This window comes from Urocitellus parryii, chromosome 4 (genome assembly GCF_045843805.1).
Source record: "Urocitellus parryii isolate mUroPar1 chromosome 4, mUroPar1.hap1, whole genome shotgun sequence".
In the NCBI taxonomy this organism is placed as follows: domain Eukaryota; kingdom Metazoa; phylum Chordata; class Mammalia; order Rodentia; family Sciuridae; genus Urocitellus; species Urocitellus parryii.
The window spans coordinates 144,140,688-144,167,121 of NC_135534.1; the positions used below are offsets into that span (position 1 = coordinate 144,140,688).

At 41.9% G+C, this 26,434-nt stretch overlaps 1 protein-coding gene across 1 annotated transcript in view; it reads left to right on the top strand.

Moving 5' to 3' along the window:
• Positions 1 to 26,434, top strand: part of Dmrt1 (doublesex and mab-3 related transcription factor 1) — a 101,469-nt gene that overhangs the window by 22,840 nt on the left and 52,195 nt on the right. The window contains exon 3 of the mRNA XM_026413070.2: positions 17,265 to 17,548. Coding sequence (XP_026268855.1) covers positions 17,265 to 17,548 — 284 coding nt within the window. The remainder of the gene's footprint in view (positions 1 to 17,264; positions 17,549 to 26,434) is intronic.

A 26,434-nucleotide genomic window follows, 5' to 3' on the forward strand; every position in this document is an offset into this window, starting at 1 on the left:
TTCACATGCTTATTGGCTACTTCTGTATCTTTTCTGGAGAAATGGTTATTCAAATTTCTTGTCCCCGCCTTTTTGGAGTTTGAACCCAGGGGTACTGAGCTCCATCCCCAGTCCTTTTTCTTTTCTTTCTTTTTTTTTGGGGGGGGGGGTGGTAATGAGTATTGAACTAGGGCCCTTGGCCACTGAGCCACATCCCCAGCCCTATTTTGTATTTTACCTTTGAGACAGGGTCTCACTGAGTTGCTTAGCACCTTGCTTTTGCTGAGGCTGGCTTTGATCCTCTTGCCTCAGCTTTCTGAGCCACTGGGATTACAGGTGTGCACCATTGTGCCCTGCCTTTTTATTTTCTACTTTGAAATAGTCTTGTCTATGCTGACCTGGAACTTGGTGACTCTTATTCCTCAGTCTGCTGAGTTGCCAGGATTACAGATGTGCACCATTGCATCTGGCTCTTTGCCCATTTTTAAATTGGATTATTTTTGCCTTTTTATTGTAGAGCTTTTCTAGCACAATTCTACATTCCTGTTAAGCCCCTCAGTGTGGATAGGTGCTGGGATGGAAGAACGGGAGGAATGGTCACAGGTTCTGTGCTATGTGCTATATGCAAACTTGTTTGCAAACTGAGTAGGTGAAGTAAAGAAGGGAAACCCATTAGCTTAGCAGTGGAAGAGTCAAGGTGAAAGGTGCTGATAAGTAGGGGATGGCCTTCTGATCCTTATAAAACATTTTCTTTTTATAGAGACTAAGGCTAATGTTGACATACAGGGAGAGGATAGGCAATGCACAGATTTGAAAGTGAGAAAAGGAAAAGATCTAGAGTAAGTTTGTCTTCTAGTACTTCTCCAGCAGTGTTTGAGTTATTGGGGGGAAATAAATATTGTAGGAAATGGGCATATTTAGCCTTGAGGTAGAAAATGACTAGAAGCTTTCAAGGATTGAACTGTGCTTACATAGTATGGTGTCCGGCTGTTTTCTTTTTTGCGTTTAAATGAGGACATGAGTTAAAATGCAGTCCTCCTGGTGAGAGTTTGACATTGACATGGTGCCCTCTCAGACTGAAAAGGGGACAGAAGCTTGTCTCTCCCTGAGTATTAGATCCTGTCTGAAGGTAGTGAGGGGGAACACTTGAGGATTTACCCAGTCTTTTTAAAGAGTTTCTGTTAAGTGATTCTACTTTAGTTTTTGAGATCTTTAAAGTTTCGTTCAGTGTATAGGAACTCCAGAATTATTTGAGTAGTTCTCAGAAAGATCAAAGAAGGTACTTCTAATCTTTATATAGTTAAGATGTTAAAGATGGGTCCATTTTTATATATAGTAAAATCTAGTTCTTGCTTTATTGGCTATTTTGGGTTATTTTCATTGCCTTGTATTAAAAAAATTTTTTTAGGTAAGTCCTTTTATTACACACAAGCTGAATATATATGGCATGTAGAAACTCACACAAGCTTTGAATACTGTACACACTGAATCAGATGTTTTTGTTGCAACACTAGTATCCATAAACTGTTCTGAACAATCAAAAGGGTCTTCTTTAGAAGAATTTAAACAAAGCTGAGTCCGTTTGTTCAAATCTTGATGTGTTGATTTTGCAGGTGAAATTTCAACACACATCCTGTGGACACGAAAGGTACTTCTTTCTAGGCTGTCTTTGTCTTGGCTTCTCTTTTCCCCTTTCCTGGGGTTTCTCATTACCCTTTATTTTTCTAATTATTCTCTTCCTCCTCCTCCATCACCACCACCACCACTACTCAGGGGCACTCCCACTGAGCCACATCCCCCAGCCCTATTTTGTAGTTTATTTAGAGACAGGGTCTCACTGTTGCTTAGTGCCTCGCGGTTGCTGAGGCTGGCTTTGAACTCAAACTTTGAAGTGGCTTTGAATTCTCCTGCATCAGCCTCCCAAGCCATTGGGATTATAGGAGTGAGCCACTGCACCTGGGTTTATTTTTCTAATTCTTAAAAACAAAACCAAAAGCAAACAACATATTAAAAACTGTTTGTAGGAGTGGGTAGCTATCCTTGCCTCATTATTAATTAAACAAATGAACAACATTTTATTCTCCTACCCTTTCAACCAATATTGCTTCTTTTTGAAAGAAGCGGATTTTTTTTTTTTTTTAAATCCAGGTTGGAATAAGATTCACGGGACGTTTGGCGGTTGACACAGTTGCAGATGACATCAGGCACTGCCCCTGTGCTGCAGAGAGGGCTGCCTTCCTCCCTGGGCTTTATAGCCTAGAGTGCATGTCCTCTGACACAGGCTATAACCCTCCACCAGAGGCTTTCATAGCTTCTAGATCTACTTTGATTTTCACCAAGTAGTTCTCGATGCTTGAGAACTTTTTGCAAGGTGGAATATCTGAAAGCATGTTAGATGTTTCCAGTGATCCAGATATACAAAACCTGTGTACCACAGATCACTAGATGAAGAAAATGAAGAGAGATGTGTTTGGTGAGTGACTGTAGTTGGTGGCTAGTAAGTTATAAAGCTTTAGTCATGTTGTTTGTTTCTTGGTTGCATAACAACATTCTAGCAGACAGGTTCAACAGGACTCTTGGTAATCATTTTTTTTTCAGTTAAGATTTGGTATTCTTTTCTGTTAAGACTTTTATTGGGGTTGGGGGTGTAGCTCAGTGGAAGAGCATTTGCCTAACAAGCATGAAATCCTGGGTTCCATTTCCAGCACCATAAAGAATGAATAAATAAAAATAAAAGAGATACTAGCCAGCTTCAGGGTTCCACGCCTGTAGCCCAAGCTACTTGGGAGGTTGAGGTGGGAGAATTGCTTGAGTCCTAGAGTTCCTGACCAGCCTGGGCAACATAATGAGCCTCTGTCTCAAGAAGATTCTGAGATGTGAGTGTACAGATGTATGTACATGCATTCATACATATGTAAAACACACATGTATACCCACATGTATATACATATTCCAAGTTGCCCGAGTGATCAGGACCTATGAACTGCAGGAAAATAACCACCCTGCCACTATTTAAAAGCCAGAAGGCTCTGACTCCAGCCCAAAATAAAAACGATGCTGTGTCTGATTGCCTGAGCTATGTCACTGGTCTGGCTGGGAATTTGAGTTCCATCCCTACATTAGGGAGGCAGGAATTGTCACAAGTATGACATTGTTTGCTGTACCTCCTACCCCCTGTGGTTGGCGGGAGATAGATCTATGGGGCATTGAGCTGTAGTGCAGCACTCGAGAGTTGGATGACAGATCATTGTGTACAGTTCAGGGTAGCTTGTGCACTCTCTTTGAGAACAGCACAGAACAATTACGTCGGCAGCAGCTGGCAGATGAGGCTGTCATTGCCAAGTGCACAGCTAAACAAGAAGTCAGAGTTGGAGGGGGCTGCTTAAAGGACAGGGCAGAGGAGCCACAAATTGGGTTTGGGGCCAGTGGGAAGGCCTAGGACTCTGGGCCCTGACTTGCCTAGCATTTCTCAGTGAAGGAGAAGAACCTGACCATTGTAGTCTGTGTTGGGAGCGTGAGTGCTCTCCCAGTCTCTTGTGTGACACCTGGGTCCATGCTTTACAGTTGGCAGTTCTTCATCTTCAGGAGACTGAAGTTTTGGCCACACCTCCATGTTCCCTTCTCCTTTGTGACTGAGGGTGGTGAAGAAGGCCAGCTCTCACATGGGGTCCTCAGCTGTGGACTTACTGCCTGCTACTTGTGTGACTTGCCACCTGTACTTCTCAAGGTGTTGAACAAAGGATGAAATTGCTTCTGAGGCCTTCCATCTTCCTTATGGTTCCATTTTGCAAAAAATTGTTAGGTTTAATTTTCTGGTTTACGTTATGTCACATTGGTTAAAAAAAAAAGGATGGTTATGATTGAGAGAATGGCTGAGCTTTTATTTGTCGAATCAACTTTTTTTTTCCTTTGTCATTTGAGAGGAGCATTATTCCAGGGGAAGGGAGATCAGAAGGAAATGCATTAGGGGGAGCCATAGAAGAACTGGTGACTTCAGTCCTAGCAGTGTTGACTCTTTCAGACTTTTGCTGAACTCTGTAATAACTTAGAGGTTCATCCTTTATCTATTAGGTGCAGTGGGGTTTCTGAAGAGGCGATGGTGGAGGAGAAAATGAAATGCCAACATGGCTAAGCACATGACGCCCATGCATGCAGTCAAGTCAGCAGCCCCAGCCCCCCTGTCCTTTCCTTGCTATTGTTGAAAAGTGAGATAAATGTAGAAGTTATACTTTGGGCTGTGACACTAGATGTCAGTTCTAGAATTAATATTTTAAATCTACATGAAATCCCCAAATCTCATTTTAATCACTGATTAGAATATAGGCCCTCCTTCCCCTCAACACTCCCCCCACAGCCCCCCGGAAAAAAAACTAAACATGGGAATGTATACATGAGTTTAAGATTTAAGGTTTTCCTGTCACTGTTCACTATCTCCACCTTGTCCCAGTTGCAGTCTTTAAAAAGCATGATACAACTAAATAGAAAAATCAAAGAAAAGGGAGTATAAAGGGCTCCAGATAATTCCCTGTTTGGATTATCAGCTCCCACATAATGGAGAGTTGATTATGTTTTATTTTCCCTTTATTTGAGGGAAGGTAAAACTCCACAGAGGTGAGAAAAGTATATCGGAGAGAGATCTGAAATATCCCAGATTGTGGGGCAGTGTGCCTATAAAATGATCAAATGTCTGCTTTGGAATACACCTTTGTGGTCCTAAAGGTCAGTGAAGCTTCCTTCACAAATTTGGTCAGATGGAGTAGTTCACTATAACAGTGTGCAAGCCTGGAGGTCATAGACCAAGCTAGGAGAAATAATTATGCATGGTAATGGGCAATTACAGATAATGGCCTTCCGGGGGTGGTAGAAAATACACAGCCCCTCAGTCTTGGCTAGAATGAACATTGAATAGCACATTAACTTTATAGCAAGCTAAAAGTTCAGCCCTGAAACGGCAGCAGCCATTTGTCCCCCCTCCCAAATAAATAAAAGCTCTGTTTTATTGAAGGGAAGCTACTGTAGAGGCTGCACTTCTCAAAAGCAGAACTCAAGAGAGGAGTGGGTGGGAAAGGGAAGAAATGTGGAATTCTACCCCACCAGGTTGTATTTTTTTGTCTCATGGTGGGGGTGTTCCTGGCTCCCAGGGGGTGCACAGTAAGTGGTTGTTGCTTTCTTGGCACCAGGCTTGTATTTGACATTTAAAATAGCCCCGTCATGATTGCCTTGTGGGAGAAACACATTGTTCCCGCATTTCCTGATTATGACTTTAGGGAGTGATATCATCCCGGCTGCACTCAAGGCTACTGTCTGACTTCAGTGAAGACCAGGAGCAAAGGATTTTGCTCCTCTCCAAGTTAAGTTCTGCCAGGGGCAACCCAGCCCTCCTGGGTTTCCCTAATGATGAGCACTTGGAGTAAGCGCTTTGGTTGCAGAACTGTTTGGTGGCTGTCTTGCTTGATGGCAGCAAATGTTGTTACTGTGTCCTGGTGGATATAGTAACCTAATATTTACTGAGCACTTCCATGCGCCAGAGCCCAAGTACTTGATGAGTATTCTCTCATACAGTCCCAAAGTGGTATTTTCCTCCATGTTAGATTAGAATGTAGGTCCTCTTTGAAATTGGGACATGCAGAAGTCAAGTAACTTGCCTCAAGGTCACACACCAAGATCTGATTAAGCGGTGAGAACTGTGTTTTCACCCTAAGGTTTTGCTGCCTGGCCATACTGTGGTCGTTACAATGACTTAGACTTAAGGAGAAAGTCAGAGATGCCTAGTTGGACTTGTGTAGAGAGCCTGCTCAGAATGAGAAACTGGTCTTGCACTTTGAGTGGACTTTCGTCCATGCATGACTTTGTAATGTCATGCATTGGTCATTTGGAATATATGATTTCCCTGAGTTAGGCAGATTTTCCAACATTGACAAATCTCATTTCAAGAAAATCCTGTTCACTAATATCACTATTGATCTAGTCAGAGGAGTCTTTGAGAGGCTGTCTATAGAGTAGTGAACATAAAGTGATCCACATACAGTCTGGATATAACATAATAACAGTTTTAATTTTTATTTGAAAACTTAAATTTTGCCCAATATTATCAGCTGTTTTCCTTAAATTGACAGGTTCCCTTTGTTCATTTTTAAGAAAACATCTGCAGAATGCCTGTCTCAGTCACCATAATTTGTTGTCCTTTGTCTTTCTTTCAAAGAAATAGAAGAGAAAAAAAAAAAAAACAGTGACTTTAGTTCCTAACTCCTTTGCACCAGGGCCTTTTCAAGACAGCCATGTCCTCTGCTATGCATTAGAAGTGCTGTGAAGCCCTTCTGTTAAAAGGATGTCCTTAGGGCTAGGGGTATAGCTCAGTGGTAGATTGCTTGCCTTTCATACATGAGGTTCTAGATTCGATCCACAGCTCCACCAAAACCAAAACTGGTGGGTTTGTACTCAGACATATAGAGTTGATCAGTTTACTAGGGTGTCTGCTTCGTTAGGGTACCTTAAACAAAATTGACGTGGATTTTAAAGTTTTTAATGTTTTACTTCATAGCAACAAGGAATAGTGACCACTCGTGCAGTTTGAATGGGCTGCCTCCAGTGGTGTGGAGGTAGCAGTGGTATTCCCCACATTTCCTTCTATGTTGTCAATGCAGTGTCCATCCAGCAAAAGGCAAATGACCTCTTTACCTTGTGTTGACCTTGTGGGGCTCTTGGAAGGGAGTTGTGGGCAGGGACCTCCAGTCCCATTTTGACAGTTGCCACAGTGAGATGTGAAGCTATGATGTCAGCACATTGGCCTCTCTGGGTTTAAAGCAGTTCACCTGCCACCACTCCTGGAGTGACCTGGCCATACTGAGCAGTTTTGACTCCTGGCTGCTGCCCTAGAGCTGCTGGGGTCTGGAGCGTGGCCTGGTCCTGGAGAATTTTGCACCCTCCAGCTCTCTTGTGCAGCCAAGGTTGAGAGCAGCTGGTTTCGAGGCAGATCTCAGAACACTGTTGGGAGGCCCTCCCTTTTCTCAGCAATTGGAAAAGTTATTGTTTCTGACAACTTGAAACATTTGACAGGGCAAATTCCTGACTGAAAACAGGAGAAATTAATTTGGGTATGGTCTTTCATTGAACAAAAGTGACTTGAAACAGCATGAGGTATAATTTGAGTTTTTATCTCTTCAATTTTGTGCGGGGTCTTCTTTACTTCACATCCCTTCTGGGAACCTGAAAGAACAAAGGCAAACATCTGTGATCTTATTTTTTTTAATATTTATTTTTTTAGTTGTAGCTGGACACAATACCTTTATTTTATTTATTTATATGTGGTGCTGAGGATCAAAACCAGGGCCTTGCACGTGCTAGGCGAGCACTTTACCGTTGAGCCACAACCCCAGCCCCTAAAAGAAATTATAGACTGAGGTTGTGGCTCAGTGGTAGAATCCTTGCCTAGAATGCCTAAGGCCCTGGGTTCCCTCTTTTGACATTGCAATAAATAATAAGAGGAAAATTATGAAAGCAGAATCTAAATTCTAAATCTATCTGAGGCTGGCTGCAAGTGAATGTAGATCCTTGACACCTCTGTTTAGCACCCTCCATGGCCCAGACACTGATACATGAAGCCCCTACATTTTAACTTATCTGAATATAGTTCAGAGATGTTTTCTGTGGAGATCTAAATATACCAATACAGTAAAAAATGTTCCTAACTTAAAATTTCCTCAGTATAAGAAATACTAAGGTTTGAGAAGGAATTGTCTGTAGGATGGCTCAGAATGTCACTTTTGGTGGAGAGGAACTGAGTGGCAATTCTTTCTTCTCTCATCTGCTGGCCTGTTTGTGGTCCTGTCTGCTTCCCCAAGCTGCTGGGAGGTTTGACAGGGTCCCAAACTGTCTGTGGTATTTTGCAGGTGATAGGATGCACTGAGTTGGCTTAAAGAAAGAAAGTATCTTTCATGGCCATGAGTCATTTTCTAGGAGGGTCAGAGAAATGGCATTTTCTCCAAATCTGACATTCACTGTGGAATGAATAGTTTGCCTGGGTGATCCAGGGCAACTTCAGGCACAGGCAGAGGGTTGGAAGAAGGACAGTTCTGAGAGAGCAGAGGCAGGAAAGGGAGAGCAGAGTTACACAGGGTGGCCTCACCGTTAGCTTGCTGCCGCCTGTACCTGGGTGCCAGCCTCACCAGGCCTAGTGGGTTTCCTGTGGGGGGAGGGCAGCCTTACATGCCACAGTACTGTGCCAGCAGCCCCTCATTCTCATCTGCCCAGATCCTGTCCTGGTCTTCCCTGTAGGCTGTACTCTTGAACTCTGTGTTCCCTGTTTTTCTCATGCTGTCCCTTCCCTTCCCTTCCCTTCACTTGGAATTCCTTTCTCACACTTCTCATGCCTAGAACCCCCTTTTTTTTTTTGCTTAAAGGTCTCTGGTAGCACGAGACCTTGTCTGACCTCCTCAGCTCTCCTGCCTCTGTGGCAGGCGTTCTCTTTTGTATCTTTGCATTTCTCTCACATTTGGGAAGTTGCTGCACGTGTAGGATACTACTGTGACTCCTTGGGCTCTTCAGTGGCCTCGGGGACAACTTGTTTCAAATTAGGATAGGCTCACCTTGAAAACCTGTGTTGGCTTTTTGTCCTGTATGTATTTTTTTTTTCTGTCTCTCCCCATATTGTCCTTGTTTTATTTGTTTGAGCTGGTTGTGCCGAACATTCCCACCCCCACCCACCAGATCCCTTATGGATAGCCTACCATCAGTCTCACATTGAAACATGTTTTGAACAAGGCCTGATCCTGTCTTCAAAAGGCAAGTTCAGGTCCCCTTTGCTTTGAAAACCCTTCAACCTAAGAAGGAAAGTGAGTGGTTAGATTCCTGCAGGACCAGGTTACAATAAAAAAAAATAAAAAATCCCATTTTCATAGGAAAAAGAAGTTCCATGCCTTGTGTTATAGGAGTGATATTAGTGGGCCAATACAAGCAGAACTTGTACTTTGCATAAAACAGAGAATCTGTCCCCTCCATGGGTGCACATGCGTTTTGGACTCTCCCCCTTACTAAGACATCCTGCAGTGTCATGGACTATATTCTTTGCTTTCCAGGGTTCCCAGTGAGTTGCCTTACACACAGTAGGTACTTATTTCACAAATACATAGTCTTTTTTTTTTTTTTGCTGAGGATTTAACCCAGGGGCACTTAACCACCAAGCCACATCCCCAGGCCTTTTTCATATTTTATTTAGAGACAGGGTTTGCTAAGTGCCTTAGGGCCTTGCTAAGTTGCTGAGGCTGGCTTTGATCTAGCGATCCTCCTGCCTCAGCCTCTTGAGCCATTGAGACAGCACTGTGGATTACTCAATTGTTCCTAAGCATGGGAAATCACCGGACACAGGGTTGTCCTGCAGAGAATGCTACAAGCAGGGCATCTGAGCAAGACTTCTTGCTTCAGTGAGGAGCGTTCCCATGTTTCAAAAATACATGGTCTTTTTGTTTTTGGTGCTGGGGATTTAACCCAGGGGCACTTAATCACCAAACCACATACCTAGGCCTTTTTAATATTTTAGAGATAGGGTTTGCTTAGGGCCTTGCTAAGTTGCTGAGGCTGGCTTTGAACTAGCGATCCTCCTGCCTCAGCCTCTTGAGCCACTGGGATTATAGGCATGTGGCACCATGCCTGGCTGCAAATGCATAGTCTTTTTAAAGACGTTAATTTTTCCTTAAAATAAATTGGGCAAATGACTTGTACTTCTATACCCTCCTGGCACTTGGTACAACCTGTTAATTGATGAAGGATAATTTTGAGGTCTCAGACTTAGTAGTGAACTATTTTGTCTAACTAGTAACTCTTAAAACTCAGAAATTGAATAGGACAGGCACCATGAAAGGTGTAGGGGTACAAAAATAAAGCCTAAGAAACATCCATCACTTATATGAGATCATTGTGAACCATGGAGCCGTATAGTTTGTATTGCCAATTTCGGTTTCATTTGTGATCTTTTTATTTTATATAGGAAATTTGGGTTGGGTTTGGTCAATGAAGGGGAGTATAACTCCAGATTTGAACATAAAGAACTCAAAATGCAACAACTCTGGGAATCATGACACCAGAGAAGAGAGGGGAAAGCCTTCACTGACCTTAAAATGAATTACTGGTTAACTACTATTAATATGCCATGGGCCCAAAGACCGGCATATAACACTCCAAGATCAATAAGGGCGTTTATCACGTGTGGGTATCGATCTCTCATGAAGGAGTGAATCATATTTCACACTGCATATGTTAGTGCAAAAAAAAAAAGTAGCAGAAGAATTGTGAAGCCCTATCAAAGAACTGGATGTTCAGAAAGTTCATGTTCAGAGTCACAACTGTGAGCATGAGAATGAGAAGTGATGGTTTGCAAGCAGCATCTCTGCAGACAGGTCTGCAGGGAGACAGTGAATGCTGTTGGTAATTTTCTGTTCTTCTCTGGTGTTGCTGCCTTTCCTAGCTGTTGAATCCAGACTTGCTGATCTTTCTTCCTTGTCTTGCAAATTAGGACTATGTACCAGTAATGACAGAAAGTAAAACATCTAATTCCCTACTTCCATTTGCTCTTGGTAGAGGACTACAGACTGATAATTCTGTCAGGGACCTCTGGTTAAGACAGCTACCACATTCTTGGGAACAGTGTTGTCTTGCTTTCTGTTATTGATATCATCATTGAGCAGTCTTAGTCAATTTTTATTCTAGAAAGATAACAGATTGAGAGCTAGCTGAAGAATTTACAGTAAGATTGTTAAGATGTTTCCTTTCTAGCATACTTCTGTGCTCTTTGTACTTGGTGGTATTGGCTGTGAAGTTTAAGGGTTGTATTGGCTATAAAGTTTAAAGGTCTTGTAGTGGCATATGTGATACTTGGGGACCTGTAGGAATTAACGGTCAGACCAAGGGACCTCATAAGCAGTCATATATTCAGCTCAGGTTTAGAGAACCAACTGTCAATTCTTTCTTACATATCATTTTTTCCCCTGAGATTCAGAATAAGTTGTATGTATGTGGAAATTTACTTGTTGAAATTTATATATATGTGTGTGTGTGTGTGTGTGTGTGTGTGTGTGTATGTACACATGCATAAATTTTGGTTGGTTGGTTTGTATATTTTGCAGCTTATGAGTTAAATCTTTCAGTTACTTTAAAGTTAAATCTTTCAATTACTAACTAACTTACTAACTTGGATGATATCCCAGTGTTGGAGAAAATGTCCTCGGTGACTCTTTGGGAAATTGTGCCCTGATCCCTGCAGTAGCACAGTTTTGGAGAGGGCATATATTATTACTCTCTGACAGTCTGGGCCCAGAGCTCTAAGTTCATTTTTAGGCTGGAGAGAGTGTTGCATAATCTTTCAGCACTGGGTCAGAACAAAAGCTGATGGCTTTACTGGTGGTCCCTGGACAATGGGTATGAACAGTTAACTTAGTGGTTTGAAGGGAATTTACAGAACACCACACATCTGGTGAATTTTACAAGATCCCTTCTTTGCCATTACTGCAGCCTCCTGTGCTAGCTCAGAATGACTTCTTGCCTAGAGCACAGCTTAGTGTATTTCCCTGCCTCCTTATTCCCTAGATCATCTTTTGTGCTGGGTTCATAGTAGTTTTCTTAGACATTTTTTATGTCACTCCTTTGCTCTTAAACCCTTTATTGATTCCCTGGAGGAGACCACAGAGCTTCTTGGTAGGAACTTCAACACTTAAGGCCTTCTGTGCAATGGATGCTAGAGTAACTTTCCATTCTCCTTCTGCATTGTCCCTTTATGTTCCAGCCAGGCTCACCTGGTCACTGTCCCTGGAATGCATCTTTTCTTTGTCACTCTGTCCATATTGTTCTCCTTTTTTTTTTTTTTGAGTGTTTCCCCATCATTTCTAAATCCTTCTACCTTTGCTCACCATGCACAGTCCTTTACTGACACCCTACTGTGTAGAGTTATTTGATGACATCTGCCCCTGCTTCCATTGTGGCATTTAGATGATTGCTTTTTCAGTATGCTTAAGTTTTCCAAATAGATGGTGATTTATTAAGAGGAAGCAAAACATTTAAAATATATCTTTGTGCTGCTCTGACAACGTCTAAAACAAACCTTTGGATATAGTTATTATATGATAACTATTGAGTGAAATAAGCATAAATATATGAAAATAGAACTTAAGAATTTAACAAAGTCAAGAATAAATGTTTTTTTTAAATTACCTGCTCCCCTGGGTTTTCCACAGGACTTATGAGGAATATCAGTGCTTGACTTTGCAGGGTTACCCCAGCCAAGTACCTGGCAAGAATTAGGTGCTTAATAAATAGTTGTCAAATGGAGTAAGTGCTTTAAGAGATGAATTGAGTTTTTGTGGTTAGAGTAAGTTAAGAATACCTGGATATACAACATTGAAACCAAACTTTTGGCAGCAGCATACACATAACTGTACAGCCTGTGGTCTGAGCTCTGCCATAATTTGGTGACATAGGTAAAAGCCCAACTTTATACAATGGAATTTACTTGTATGCTCTTATTTGATAGTCAGGACTGATAGTAATGTTAGGGCTTGTCACTTATATTTAGGAATAAGACATGGAACAGTTGCTTTGAGTCTTTAGAGTAGACCAGTGGTTTTCAGATGGATCAGCATCTTCTGAGATCTTGTTAAAGCTTGTATCACTGGGCCCACTGTCATGGTGTCTGATTCAGTAGGTCTGAATGATGCTCTAGAGTTCCCAGGTGATGCTGCTGCTGCTGATTCAGGAACGACACTTTGCTAATTGGTGAGATGGACACACAGTTGGGATGTTGATTTCAACCACAGAAAATTTCATGTACCAATAATAACATGCACGTAGAAGATGGGAGTCATAAGGCTGTGCTCAATATTGACCCAGAGTTTTAATTTGCAACCTGAAAATACAGAGTTGTAGGTTTGGGAGTGTGGCTGGGTGGTAGAGCACCTGTTTAGTATGAATGAGGTCCTGGGTTTGACCCCCAGTTCCACCAAAAAAACAAAACAACAACAAAAGAACAAAACAACAACAAAAGAACAACAGAGTCTATGAATTATAAATATTGCTTAAAAAAACTCACATGTTGTTAGGAGTGGTGGCATATGCCTACAATCCCAGCTCCTTGGAAGACTGAGGCAGGAGGATTCCAAGTTCAAGGCCAGTTTTGGAAGCCCTAGTTCGACAAAATAAAATAGAAAGGGGGATGTAGCTCAGTGGTAAAGTGCCTCTGGGTTCAATCCCCAACCTCCATTCCCCCAAAATAAACAGACTAAAAAAATCTGAAAACAACAAATGCCCCATAAAACTCATTGTTATGGTTTAGGTATGAGATATCCCCTAGAAGCTCATGCGTGATACAATGCAAGAAAGTTTAGAGGTGAAATGATTGGGTTATGAGAGCCTTAACCAAAATAGTGGATTAATTTCCTGATAGAGGTTAACTGGGTGGTAACTGTAGGCAGGCAGGTAAGGTTTGGCTGGAGGAAGGGGGTCACTGCGTGTGTGCCTTGGGGTTTTTATTTTGTCCCTGTGATGGAGCAGTCTTTCTCTGCTTCCTGGTGGCCACATCCTGAGCTGATTTCTTCCACCACAACCTTCTGCCATGATATTCTGCTTCATCTTGGGCTCAGAGCAATGAAGCTAGCCATCTGTGGACTGAGACCTCTGAAACCATGAGACTAAATAAACTTTCTCTCCTCTAAATTGCTCTTGTCAGGTTTTTTGGTCAGAGTGGAAAAAAGCTGACTAAAACAAAAGTGCTTAACCATTTAAAGACAGTAAAATTTTTGTAGGCATCTACTCTTAGAAAGTTCAAATGGTTTTATTATCTAAGTAGTGGTATGAAATTGAAATTTCCCCACTATATCTCAGTTTATTCTTAAAGCTTAGTATAACTTGAAAGAAAAGAGAAAGTGGATAAGTGGAGAAGTGATGGGTTTGTTAATTAATTACAGGCAGCCATAGCAAGACAAATCATTGCTGTGACCTGACATTTTATTTGAGGTTTACTGTGCAGTTTATGGAAGCCATTTTCTTGTTACCTTGAGAGTTATTACTCCCTCAATTTGTTGCTTGATAAACTGAGGCTTGATGAAAGGTTCTGGTCAGGGTTATGCTGCAGAAATTCAGGAGCCTCTGCTCTGGGAAGATCTCAGAAGGCTGGAGTCCTTGGGTTTCTATTTCATTCTTTGACTGCTGTGTTTTGTTTTCTTTATGAAGAACATTGCTTTTAAAGGGCAGGCCCCAAGGGATAGCTTTTTCTACTGCAGGGACAGGAATAAGTTTCTAGCTTGCCCTCCTAAGTGTCTGTAAGGTTGTACAGGAATGAACCACCAATGGTTATGACTGGCAGGGGGAGTAGGACATCCATTCTTCTGATTTAAGATGTATGACATTTATCGTTTGGGGGAAGTTCAGATTGCTTTTGTTGTCAGGTAACTAATAAAAGATATGACATTGAAAACAAAAGAATTAGATACTGAAAACCACCATTTATGTCACCAAATTTGGTGTTTTAAATAAGAGAAAGGTCCAATGAGGAAACTCAGAAAGGAATGGACATGTTCCCTCTTTGGATACAGAGTTGGGGTGTGGACTAATGAAATTGGAATGGCTCATCTCACTAGCAAGGAAGAGGAGAAGAGAAGAAAGGGAAAGGAAAAAAAAATCACTGTTCCTTGGTAATGTAATCATGGAGCCTAAATGTGGGATAATTTGCTATTCATTTATACAAAAGAGACTCTAGTGCTGACTATAAAGTGAGGCCGTATGAGAGTTTTTGTTGTAGATCTAACCAAAACCTTCCAGAGCCTGCTCCCTTACATCTCTTCTTCCTTCCACACAGTCAGGCAGCAGACACTTTCTGAGTGCTTTCTTTGAGCCACACACAGTGCTGAGGTTTTCTTTCCACAAGCCTCCTCTCCTGCCTAGGGACTCTTAAACCTTCTCTGAGTTTAAAAAATGAAACAGAACTTATGACTCCTGGAGCTTCTATTTTTAATTACATTTGTTTTTTGATGACAAGTTACTTGAAAAACCATTATTCATTGATTCCCCTTGGCAAATGCTTGCCACTCTGTCTGACAAATGTCCTAGGCACATGGGACAGTGGGGGAACATAGAAGTGGGGTGGAGATTGATCCCACCTTCTGATCTTGCTTGATCTTACCTTCTGGTGGCAGAGAAGGCCATTCACTGCGTTCATCTGTTTCTATCTCCTTCACTTGCTGTCAGCTGTCTTGCAGGATACCTTCTGCTCCGTGGCTCTTGGACCACATTAAAATGACCTAGTCATCCGTGGATCTTTTCCAGACTGGATTTTGCTTGATCTCATAGCAGCAATTGACACTGCAGCCTGCGCCCCTCTGCTCTCCATTTTCACTTTTGCTTTTTGTGACATTGCATCTCCCTCCTCTATGAATTGGTTTTCGCTGCCCACCCTGACCCCATACACAGCCATTGGATCTCAGCATCTCCCAAGAGCACAGGTTTCAGTTCCTCATGCTTGCTCAGCCCTCCCAGGTCTAGGTTTAGCAGAACATCCCTCCTTCGTCTCCTGCCACACCCAGGCTCCAGCTCTCTGTCTCCTGCTGAGTCTAATTCATTCTTGGCATCCATCAGCCTTCTAGTTCTGTTGGACAAGGCCCCCTCTTACATTGCCAGTCCTCTGAGGTCTCTCCCTGAATGATGTCAGTGGCTCCTTAGTGGGTATCTCTGCTTCAGGGCTCACTCTCCTTCATTCATCTTGACAATTTCCACTGGGTAAATTTCCCAGTGCACAGCTCTCTTGTGTAACCTCCTTGCTGAGGAATCCTTAGTGGCTCCTGCTATTTCCCAAAGGGAGTCCAGAGCGCTGGGCAAAGGCTCCCCTAGCCTGGCTCCAGCCCATCTTTCAGTGTATCTCTGTCTCCGTTTTCAGCCAGTTCTTCACCTCACTCTTCTGCCCTTTACTGCTTCTATTCCTCTTCCTTGCTTCCCTTTTCTCCTTCTTCTCCTCTCCTCATTTTCCACCTGTATCCTGCTCCTTTATTTCATTTATATATATTTTTCTTTTATGCTGGGGAACAAACCCTGGGCCTGGCGAATGCTAGACAAGCATAGTGCCCTGAGCCATACCCCAGGCCTCCTCCTTTTTCAGGAGCATCTCAGATCCAGTCTTTTCCATGAAAGTCTCTGATTCCTTGCTAGGCTGTGAGTCATTTTTTCTTCTCTGACTTACCTAACCGTTTATGGGCATTCCTGTGATACCAGGTTGTGGTGTTTTGTAATCCCAATGTCTCTTTCATCCTAGAGTGTAGGCCTCCTCTGGGCAGGACAGCCAGACACCTTGCAGCACCATTTCAGGCACCTGGCTCATCTCTTAAGAGCATTGTTTGGTAAATGTCCACTGGATGGGTAACTAAAGAGTTCATCAGTCATTTATTTTGACAATAGTTAAAGCCTATGCCAGCACTTGGGAAACCAGTCTTTGACCAAATTGGTCCTCTTCCCATTTTTGAATAAAGTCTTACTGCAACATAAACACTCTGAAACATTGACTGTGGTTGGCAAAGCCTCACATAGTTTCTAACTGACTTTTATTTCTTTTTAAAAAAAATTTTTTTTGTAGTTGAGGATGGACAGAATGCCTTTATTTTATTTGTTTATTTTTATATGGTGATGAGTATCAAACTCAGTGCCTCATGCATGCTAGGCAAGCACACTACCACTGAGCTATCAACCCTAGCCCTCTGACTTTTTTCAGAAGTTTTTCTACCCAGGTTCCATATTGTTGTCCAGACTGCCAAAGCATACAGTGCCAGCTGCAGAAGGAAGTTAGGAAACTGTGATTAAACTCTTAGCCTCTTGCTTTGGCTTTCTGACATGTCTATGTGGACGCCATAATTAGGGTTCTGGGGTGTTTTTGTACTTTATCTAAAGTGAACTGCAATTAATTTTGTGGTAAAAATATCCACACAGGTTAACTGGATTTGATCTCTGTTTTTTGACATTAGGGTGGGAATTTGGGGATATGTTTTATACTGTCAGGCTTTATGTAATTAAAATAGCCTCTAAAATACTTTGGTGTTCTCAGTAAAAATATTCAGCAATGGTGTTTGAGATGTGCCACCAAATATCAGATTAGAAACCCCCTTTGTTTTGGTCACAGATGTGGCAGATGGCTATGTCCAAGAAAATCCATGTTATTTGCTCTACAGAACCTGGCAGAGGAAGGTGATGCATTTCCAGGGTTTAGAGGGAAAATTTTATGTTTCATGAACCCCCACATGAACAGTGTTTCTTTTTCTTTTCAGAGGGACGCATGGTCATCCAGGACATTCCTGCTGTCACCAGCAGAGGGCACGTGGAGAACGCACCTGACCTGGTTTCAGACTCCACCTACTACAGCAGCTTTTACCAGCCTTCTCTGTTCCCTTACTACAACAATCTGTACAACTATCCGCAGTACTCCATGGCCTTGGCTGCTGATGCCTCTTCTGGGGATGTGGGAGGTCCCCTCGGGGGATCCCCTGTGAAGAACAGCCTTCGGAGCCTTCCAGCGCCTTACGTGTCTGGTCAAACAGGAAACCAGTGGCAGGTATGATGTTACCCAGGGAGTCAACTGGGTATGTGAAAAATACACAAGCACAACGTGCACATAACACACAGGGACTTAAATGTATACATGCACACAGAAACGCACCATGTGCCTGTACATGGTTACACCAGTTTAGCACATAGTGTAGGCTGACACGGTATGCAAAACTATATACAGAATTTTTCACTCTGCTAATACTACCATTTAATATTGGCGATTAGCTGCAAGGAGTTACAAAGAAATGTGCATATGTTTGGGTTTATTTTAAAATTTTACTTTGCCCATATTCCTAGTAGGCCCACATTAGTTGCACACATAGCTTACAGGATGAAGCTCCACTTCCTGCGGCCATGTCCACCATGGTGCATTTTAGAAAATGTGAGGTACAACCTTGTGGGTGGCAGTAATTTTTCTGATGAGTTTGCACCCTGGGAAGGAAGAGTGTTATAATTTGTATGATTACATGGAAGAAAGGTAAAAAAAAGCAATTAGGTAGCTATTGTGCTGGGCCAACTTGGGTACATTTTTTGCTAGGAATGGAGGTCAGTCTTTCATATTCTTAAGTATGTATTATTAAAATACTGTGCTATCAAGAACTTTTTAGTATTTAGAGTAAAACACAGCATTTTGTTTTACCATGGAAAGAGCTTATCTAGAGCTGTTCTGCTTCCTCGGGTAACCCTTTCCACCATGCCTGTGTATTAGCAGGTTCATGGTGCTGAAACCCTGAGAGGCTAGAAGACAGTGATGCATGTGTCCTAGGAACTTATGCACAGAAGAGGTTAGACTGCACCACCAAGACTCCTCCATCCAAGAGAAGTTAGGATTCTGTGAGGCCTGTTCTCATTTTAGATGCATTTACCGTGCTGGGGTTTGACTCTGACAAAATGCTGCAACATACATGTTTGGGAGTTAGTGCAAGTTTTTACTTTCCTTTCTTTTTTTTTTATTTCTCAGATTTATTGAGGTGTGTTTGACAAAATTGTGTATATTTAAGTTGTTTATGTGATGATTTGAGGTGTTCTAATTGTACGGTGACTATCAGGCTGATTTTTTTTTTTTTTTTTTTGGTGTGTGTGGGGGGCGGGTAAAAACATTTAACTGGTCCTTTGACATTTTTCAAGCACACGGTATTATTGATAGTTACCATGCTATATATTAGACTTCCAGAACTTTCTCATCTTGTAACTGAAGTGAGCCTTGAACAGCATCTCCCCATTTCTCCCACTCCCAGGCAACCACTGTTTTACTTTTTGCTTCTGTGAGTTCAGCTTGTTTTAGGAGTCTTTCATAACCTTTCTCAACTCCCTCCAAAACATATGAATTGAAATTTTCCCTTGAGCAATTCTATTTCATTTTGCCTCTGCCTTTTTTTGGTGCCTGTGGGGGCTACTGGGAATTGATCCTAGAGGCACTTTATCACTGATCCACATTCCCTGATCTTTTTATTTTTTGAGATAGTATCTTACTAAGTTGCTGAGGCTGGTCTGGAACTTGTGATCCTTCTGCCTTGTTGGGATTATCAGTATGCACTATTGTGCTTGGTTTTGCCTTTTTTTTTTTAAGGTGTGGGGGAAGTTGTTAATATTCAAGTCACCCCACTTGGATTCTCCTGCTACCTTCAGGGATCTAACTTCTTGGACAATTAAAGTGTTAGCTTTTAAAATGTCAGCTTTAATCCCCTGAGCTACAAATTTCCAAAAGTTTTTCATACATTTCACTTTTGGAACCATACTTTTTTGAAGGAGACTTAAAACACATTGCTACTAGAATTGAGAGGTAGAATGAGCATAAAGGAAATAAGATGATTTATAGAACTTCAAACTGGGCCTCTCCAAGCCTGTCAAAATGCAGTTGAAATTCTATGATTTGGGGCAAATTTGGGGTTGATTTCTTTTGGAGACTCTCTTCCCTGAGGGAGAAAGGCGCATATTAAGGATTAAAAAACAAAACAAAACCCACCTCATCCTGCTGATTCCCAGGGATGAGGAGCTGCTATCAGAATATCCTGGTTTTCTGGCTGCTTCCTGGCTTTGAGAATGAAGTAGGTGGGAGGGTCTGTGTGAACCTGTTTGTGAACCTGTTGGCTTGAATGATAAAAGATGATAAAGAAAAAATTTTTTTTTGAAAGAAAGATCAACTCTAAAGAAAAGTCAGAAATCTCCTAAACTAAGGGTCTTTTCCTTGTTGTCAAACCTTTCAGATGGCAGATGTTGCATGACACAGGGATGTATATTCTTCATCTTCCCAGAAAGTCTGAGAAAAGTGTAACTGAGGTCTTGGATTGTCTTAGAGGTCCCTTACACCAAGGTCCACAATCCCGGGACAGTGTGAAGAGACCTGTTCTCTGGAGAGCCAGCCATGTCCGTTACCATGCCCAGGAAGAGATCCCTGGGGGCATGGTTTGCTGAGAGACAGACTTGACTCAGTGTGTACCTGCTAGCCAGAGTGGGAGGAAGAAGCTAAACCTTCTTTGTCCTGTGGGGGATGTGCAGTTTTGATACTTAGTGCTTCCCATAGAACTTAACAGGACTGGAGAGAGGCACCGCAGGTTAGAGTCCCAGGACAGATACTGAGGCACCATTTAAGGAATAGTTTGTTTTCCCGGAGAACCAGGTTTAAGTTTTCTTAGTTCCCAACCAGTCACAGTCATTGATTGTTTCTCATATAACAAGTTATTTTTCAGCAGAAGGTTCTTCTGTCCTACTGTGGTTGCTGTCCTACTGTGGTTGTTACATGTTCTTAGTTAATAATAGCATGAGTAATGAGAACCATCGTTTATTGAGCAGGTGAGGACATTGAAACTCAGGACGGACTTACCTGAGTCACTCAGGGACTAAGTGGAAGAATCTGGGTTTGAATCTGGGCCTGTCTGGCTCCAAAGTATGTCAGCACTATCTGGTCATCACTGGGTCTGCAACAAACTCAGGTCTACATGACTGCCTCCCAGTGCCCTCTGGAAACTCAGACCTCCAGGGAACGTGCAGAATGTCTCTTCAGGTGAACCTTAACTGTGGGATGGATTCAGTACGAATATTGAGGCCCTTTCTAGTTCTTTAGGGCTTGGGATTGCTACCTCTTGTTTGTTTGTTTGTTTGTTTTTTATTTATGTATGTATTTATTTATTTATGTGGTGCCGGGGATTGAACCCAATGCCTCATGCATGCTAGGCAAGCGCTCTACCACTGAGCCACACCCCTGGCCCCTGGAATTGCTACCTTTTATTTTCCATTGGAGATATTTTCTTCACTTGTGGAGGTCGGAAGTATGTAGAAATTTTTAGAATAGGGCTGATGGATGATTACGACACAGAAGTTGAGGATAGAGCCCTTATACTTTTCTAAAATATCGAGTCTTGGATGTCAGTATTTAGAATATGCTGAATTCCTTAACTATTAAAAGTAACTATTTTGAAGTTACTTTTGAGATCTGCATACTAATTTTCTGTGAATATGATTATAACTAAAGCACATTTGAGTCCACTCACAAGAGTGTGTATAGCATAAAAATGATCCCCACAGTTTGGATGAAGGGACTCTACCATATGACCTGTTCCCTCAAAATTTGACATTTTATGAGTTTGAGGATCAATCTTGTAATGAAATGAAACTACAGACTTGACTTACAGTTTTTTTTAGTCACGCCCACAAAAGTCAGTTCCACTGAAAATAAACTTAAAAATACAAGAGCCAGTGTAGATGTAATCCATTAATTACAAAATAACTGTTGATAAGCAGAGCAGCAGTGAGTAGAGTCGAAATGGTTGCTAAAGAGTTCTGGTCTACCCCTGTTCACACAAAACGGGTCTAGAGCTGATGGGATCAGGAGGTCTGCTGATTTGGAGGAATGATATTTCGTGCTTTAAGAAACCTGGGGTTTAGCACTGGAAGATCCATGCTTGCTTCTAACTTGTGATTGAGCTATGTCACTCGGAGGAAAACACTTTATCCTCCAAATCTCAGGGTTTTTATCTGTAAAGTGAATATGGTGTCATCTGTGTAGGACTGTTGTGTACATAAGGTCATGTGATAGTTGAAGGGAGATGATTAGCCCATGTGAGTTTCTGTATAAATCCAGAAGTGCTATGCTGATATTAACTGCAGTGAATCTGTTTCACTTATTATTTTCAATTGGCCTTGCTTTCTAAAATCTGCTTAATTTGTCTCCATTTCTTCATATGTATTCTAGTTAGCTGCCTTGGGAGCCCCTCCTAACAAGATAGGGTATAAATAGTACACATTTCAATTATTATTGAAACTGTGACATGTGAATATGGACCAAGTACAAATGTATATGGAATGATTTTTGTATCTTGGGGAAGATTTGATCCAATTATAAAACAAAACTTGAAAGCATAAAAGTTATTATAAAGTTCAAATATGTTAAGAAGTATTACATAGTAAAAACCTATAAATAATACTTTTAGCTAATGTGAAGGGATAGGAATGGGCAGCTCATTTTGTAACTAGAGTTGTCTTTATTCCAGAGAACAGGAATTGAGATGGGTGAGAGTCCTTCACCATGCTGTGTGTTTCCAGAACATTCTGGGACTAGGCTCTTTGGACAGTGCCGTGTCCCTCCTGGTGGAATTTTCCTGGGGATGGGCAAGTAGGGTCACCTGTGGCAGCTGCCCTGCTTTTCTGTCTCCTTTTGAGGGTGATGCTCTTCAGCTGTGTTTGGGAGCCTTGTGCTCTCTGTTGCCTGATGCCCTTCTCCCACCCAGACTTGGCCCAGGGGTCCAAATCAGATGCCAAATCTCTTGCATTTATCTTCTTGACTTTATTGCAAAGACTCGACTTCTCTCCTCTTTGTAGGGTGGACTCTTCCTTTTGTACATTGTCCCCTAGCCTTTGCTGCTTCGAGGGCTGGTGTTGCTGGGGGAGCAGTGTGACTGTTTCTCAAGCAGGAGCTACTTGGTGATTAATAACCCTGGAGTGGAGATCACCATGAGTTTTGTAAACTAGACTTCCCAAATAAGAAGGGAAGATGTGGGATTATTTGCAGGAGGAATCCATTGACTCTTTGTAGAGTTGAGACTTCCTGCAAGACTCCCTATAAAATCAAGCAAGCCACACATAAGGATTCAGCACCTACTAAGTGCAAACCCTCTTTAAAAATAAGAGAGAACAGCCTCCTGGAACAGCATTCCAGAATCCCAGAGCGCTATTGTGTGCCCGACAGGCACGCTGAGAGCTGCTTTAATCGCTTTTGGTCTGTCTCCAGCTGGTGGAGATTTGTGGCCCAATCACAGATTCCTGTCCTGTTGTGAAACAGGAATAACATTTGTGACACTGGAACAAACTCACGATGAATGGCTGGTTCCGCTGACCAGCAGCTCAATTTCGCTTCTGCATTTAATTGCCTGCAAAAGCTGTTTATGGCCTTGTGCACTCCTCCACGGCAACATTATCTCTTAAATAAACATGTTGTACCAGGTTGACAAGGGAGAGGTGCATATCAAGTGAGCAGAAATAAATATGGGAGGACTCCGAGCTGTACCTCGGATCTGCTTTCAGTCCCTGCCGCAGGCGCCCTCTTGATTGCTTTTCCAAGGCTTGTGCCACCAGATGTCTAGACTTACATTCCAACCAGGTAGGGTACAGTTTGGCTGTGATCGGATGGCAACATGGGGGATTTCCTTCCTCCTGCTGGTTGCTTTGCTTTCCTTGGTTGCCCATCTACAAGGATTGAGGGCTTACTATGCACTAGGGCTAGGATCCTCCACTGAATAAAACAGACAAATTGAGAAAATGGCAGTAGGGTGACTATAGTTAACAGTGATTCATTATATATTTCAAATTAGGTAGAGGGTAGGATGTCAGATGTTCTCCTTTCAAATAAATGATAAATGTTTGATGATGTGATTGATATTCTGATTACCCTGATGTGATGATTATGCACTGGGCACATGTATTGAAATATAACATTGGACCCCTAAATATGTACAGTTGTTATGTATCAGTTTAAATTTTTAAAAGTAATTTTATCTTTTGCAGTACTGGAGCTTGCATCCAGGGATGCTCTACCACTGGAGTTATAAACTTTTTAAAAAATGTTTTGTTTATTTTAGTTGTAGTTGGACACAGTACCTTTATTTTATTTTTATGTGGTGCTGAGGATGGAACCCAGGGCCTCACACGTACTAGGTGAGCGCTCTACCACTGAGCCACAACTCCAGCCCCTACCACTGAAGTTATACCTTTTGAGACAGGGTCTCACTAAATTGCCAGACTGACTTCAAACTTACCATCCTCCTGCCTCAGCCTCCTGAGTCATTTGGGTAACAGGCATGAGACTGTGCGCCCAACTAAGTTAAAAGATATTTAAAGAAAGAATTGTGCAAAGTGGGTCTTGGGGAAGCCTGTGATATTCACTTAGAAAGGGAGAAAGGAGGTTAGGATCACCTAAGTAGTCCTGTGTTTGAACTGAGATTCAGACAGGAAGGAAAACAGACCCTGGCACCTGACACTTGGGCCACAGAAAAAGATGCTCCTGGGATGGCATTCTAGCACCTTCAGCCTGCTGAGGGCCAGAGGGCCAGGCCCCTGCACCTAAAGAAACCATTGCCTTTGAACTACTTGCATGTCCACCAAGGTTCTCAAACCTCTAGACAACACCCTAACTGCCTTTTTTTTTTTTTTTTTTTTAAGTATGGTACAGCATTGGGACAATCTGCTAACTAAAAGAATGATCAAAAGAAGTGACTTCAGGCTTTTTGTTGCTGCTGTTGTGTTTGTTTTTAAGGTACTGATGCTTAAACACTGAGCTATATCCCAGCCCCCCCCCCCTTTTTTGAGATAAGGTCTAAGTTGCACATGCTGGTTTTGAACTTGTGATCCTCCTGCCTCAGCCTCCTGAGTGACTGGTACTCCAGAGGTGGGCCACCATACCTGGTTCTTGGCTTCCCTTTCTTAAGAACAACCTGGTTATTGGCCACTATCTGGTGGTAGACAGACATTGATACACTTCTTCCTCTGGAAAGAAAAACTGATAAAAATTTGCAAGCAGTCATAGAAAAATTTATAAGGACATATTCAATTTTAAACATTTTTAAAGCAACTTCTTTCCTCAGGAAAGGAGATTTAGAAATAGATAATGTATCTATCTGCCTTGGGCAAGTAGAGCTAATGATCATAATTTGGTTTCTTAAAATCGAAGTACAGATGCATAAATTTTTTGTTTATGCCTGAAGGATTTCTTTTATGCATGTTCTCTTTTGCTACAATGTGTTATGCTTTTTTATTTTTATTTTTGTATCTAAACACTTTCATGAACTCAGTAATTGCAATATTTTATTGTTGCTTATTTTGGGGTTTCTAGGTAAGTTTTCATTTCATAGAAATATTTTTTAAAATTTTTTTAGCTGTCAATGGACCTTTATTTTGTTTCTTTATATGTGGTGCTGAGAATCAAACCCAGTGCTTCACACATGCTAGGCAAATGCTCAATCACTGAGCCACAACCCCAGCTCCTCACAGAAACATTTTGATCCTGAGGTTTTTCTTTCCTCTGAATACCTCCTGTTTTAATGAATATTTTTAGCACATTATTCAGCGTATATACCAAGTGTGGTGCAGGTGTCATTGTCTTGTGGCTCTTTGTCTGGAGCCAAAGCTGCAGGAGAAAGGAGGTGGGCTGAGCCTGGGTGGAGGGGTGGAGGGGTGCTGGGAACATTCCTTAATTAAAGCAGTGTTCACTAGAGACACTTCTGCAGAATATTTTAGTTAAAAATGTGGATTCCAGAAGAAAGGTGAACTGGGTCCTGGACACCTGGGACACTAGGGAACAGATATCTCTGACCTAAAATAGGTGAAGGAACTAGGCCCTTGCTCATCCTAAGGAAGTGTTTTCTCAGCCTGGCCGAAGTGGTCTAGCAACATCCCAGGAAATCCATATAGAGTAACTACAGTTTTTCTGAAGCCTTTGGGAGACTTTTTTGAAAGTCCTGGGCTGTCCTATGGAGTCATTTCTCTTATGAGAGTTGGGTTTAACCTGGACTGAGTTGGAAACCCTGTTTAAGGGTTGGTGTACACCAGCAACTATTTCACTATTGAATTGGAGGCAGAAATAAGTGCATTACCAGTCTTCTGCTAGTCTGTAACATTACCAATACTCTTGACACCATAGCATCAGGTTAGTAAATAATATGGTCATTTGGGAATTCTGTAATCTGCTTGACTATTGGATAATTAGATCATAGTGTTTTAAAGCTTTCTGATTTAATTTGGTTGAGCTGGTGGCTAATATCTATTTATGGTTTCTCTCTCTCCCCCCCCTCTCTTTTTTTTTGGTGTTAGGTTTGAACCCAGAGCCTTGAGTACCTAATTTATTTTTGCTCTTTTCACTTACTTTTGTCTCCTGTTAAATGATGTTATAATTCTCTGATTGCTCTTGTGATCAGAAACTGGAGGTTTTCTGGGGAGAACTGTGAGGCCTGGTGGAAAGATGGGCTCTCTATGGGACATGCCAAGGGGCAGGATGAGGAGGAACATTTTATCACTGCTGTTGTTTAGAATTGCTAGCACATGGTAACAGAGAAAACCAGATTTACTTTTAGTGGGGTTTACTATTTCAAAATCCTTTATAGAGAGTGCACCCATTATTGCCCACACCCTGAGGCGTCATCCTTGCCCTTGATGCGTACAGCTTCCAAGGGGGGTGGATATAAGGAGGTTGAGAATAGGGGAAAATGATGTTATCTACTCCTTTTATTTTTTACACCTTTTAAAAATCCCTTCTCACATTCTTTTTGCACTTCCCAGTTTTTATCAACCCATTCTGGGAGGAAGGAAAGCAGACATCCTCATTGTGTGTCTTGAATATCTGTATAAAACCAAAAAATGGGAAGGCCTGGAACTTTTCTCTCCCTCTGTGTGTGTGTGTGTG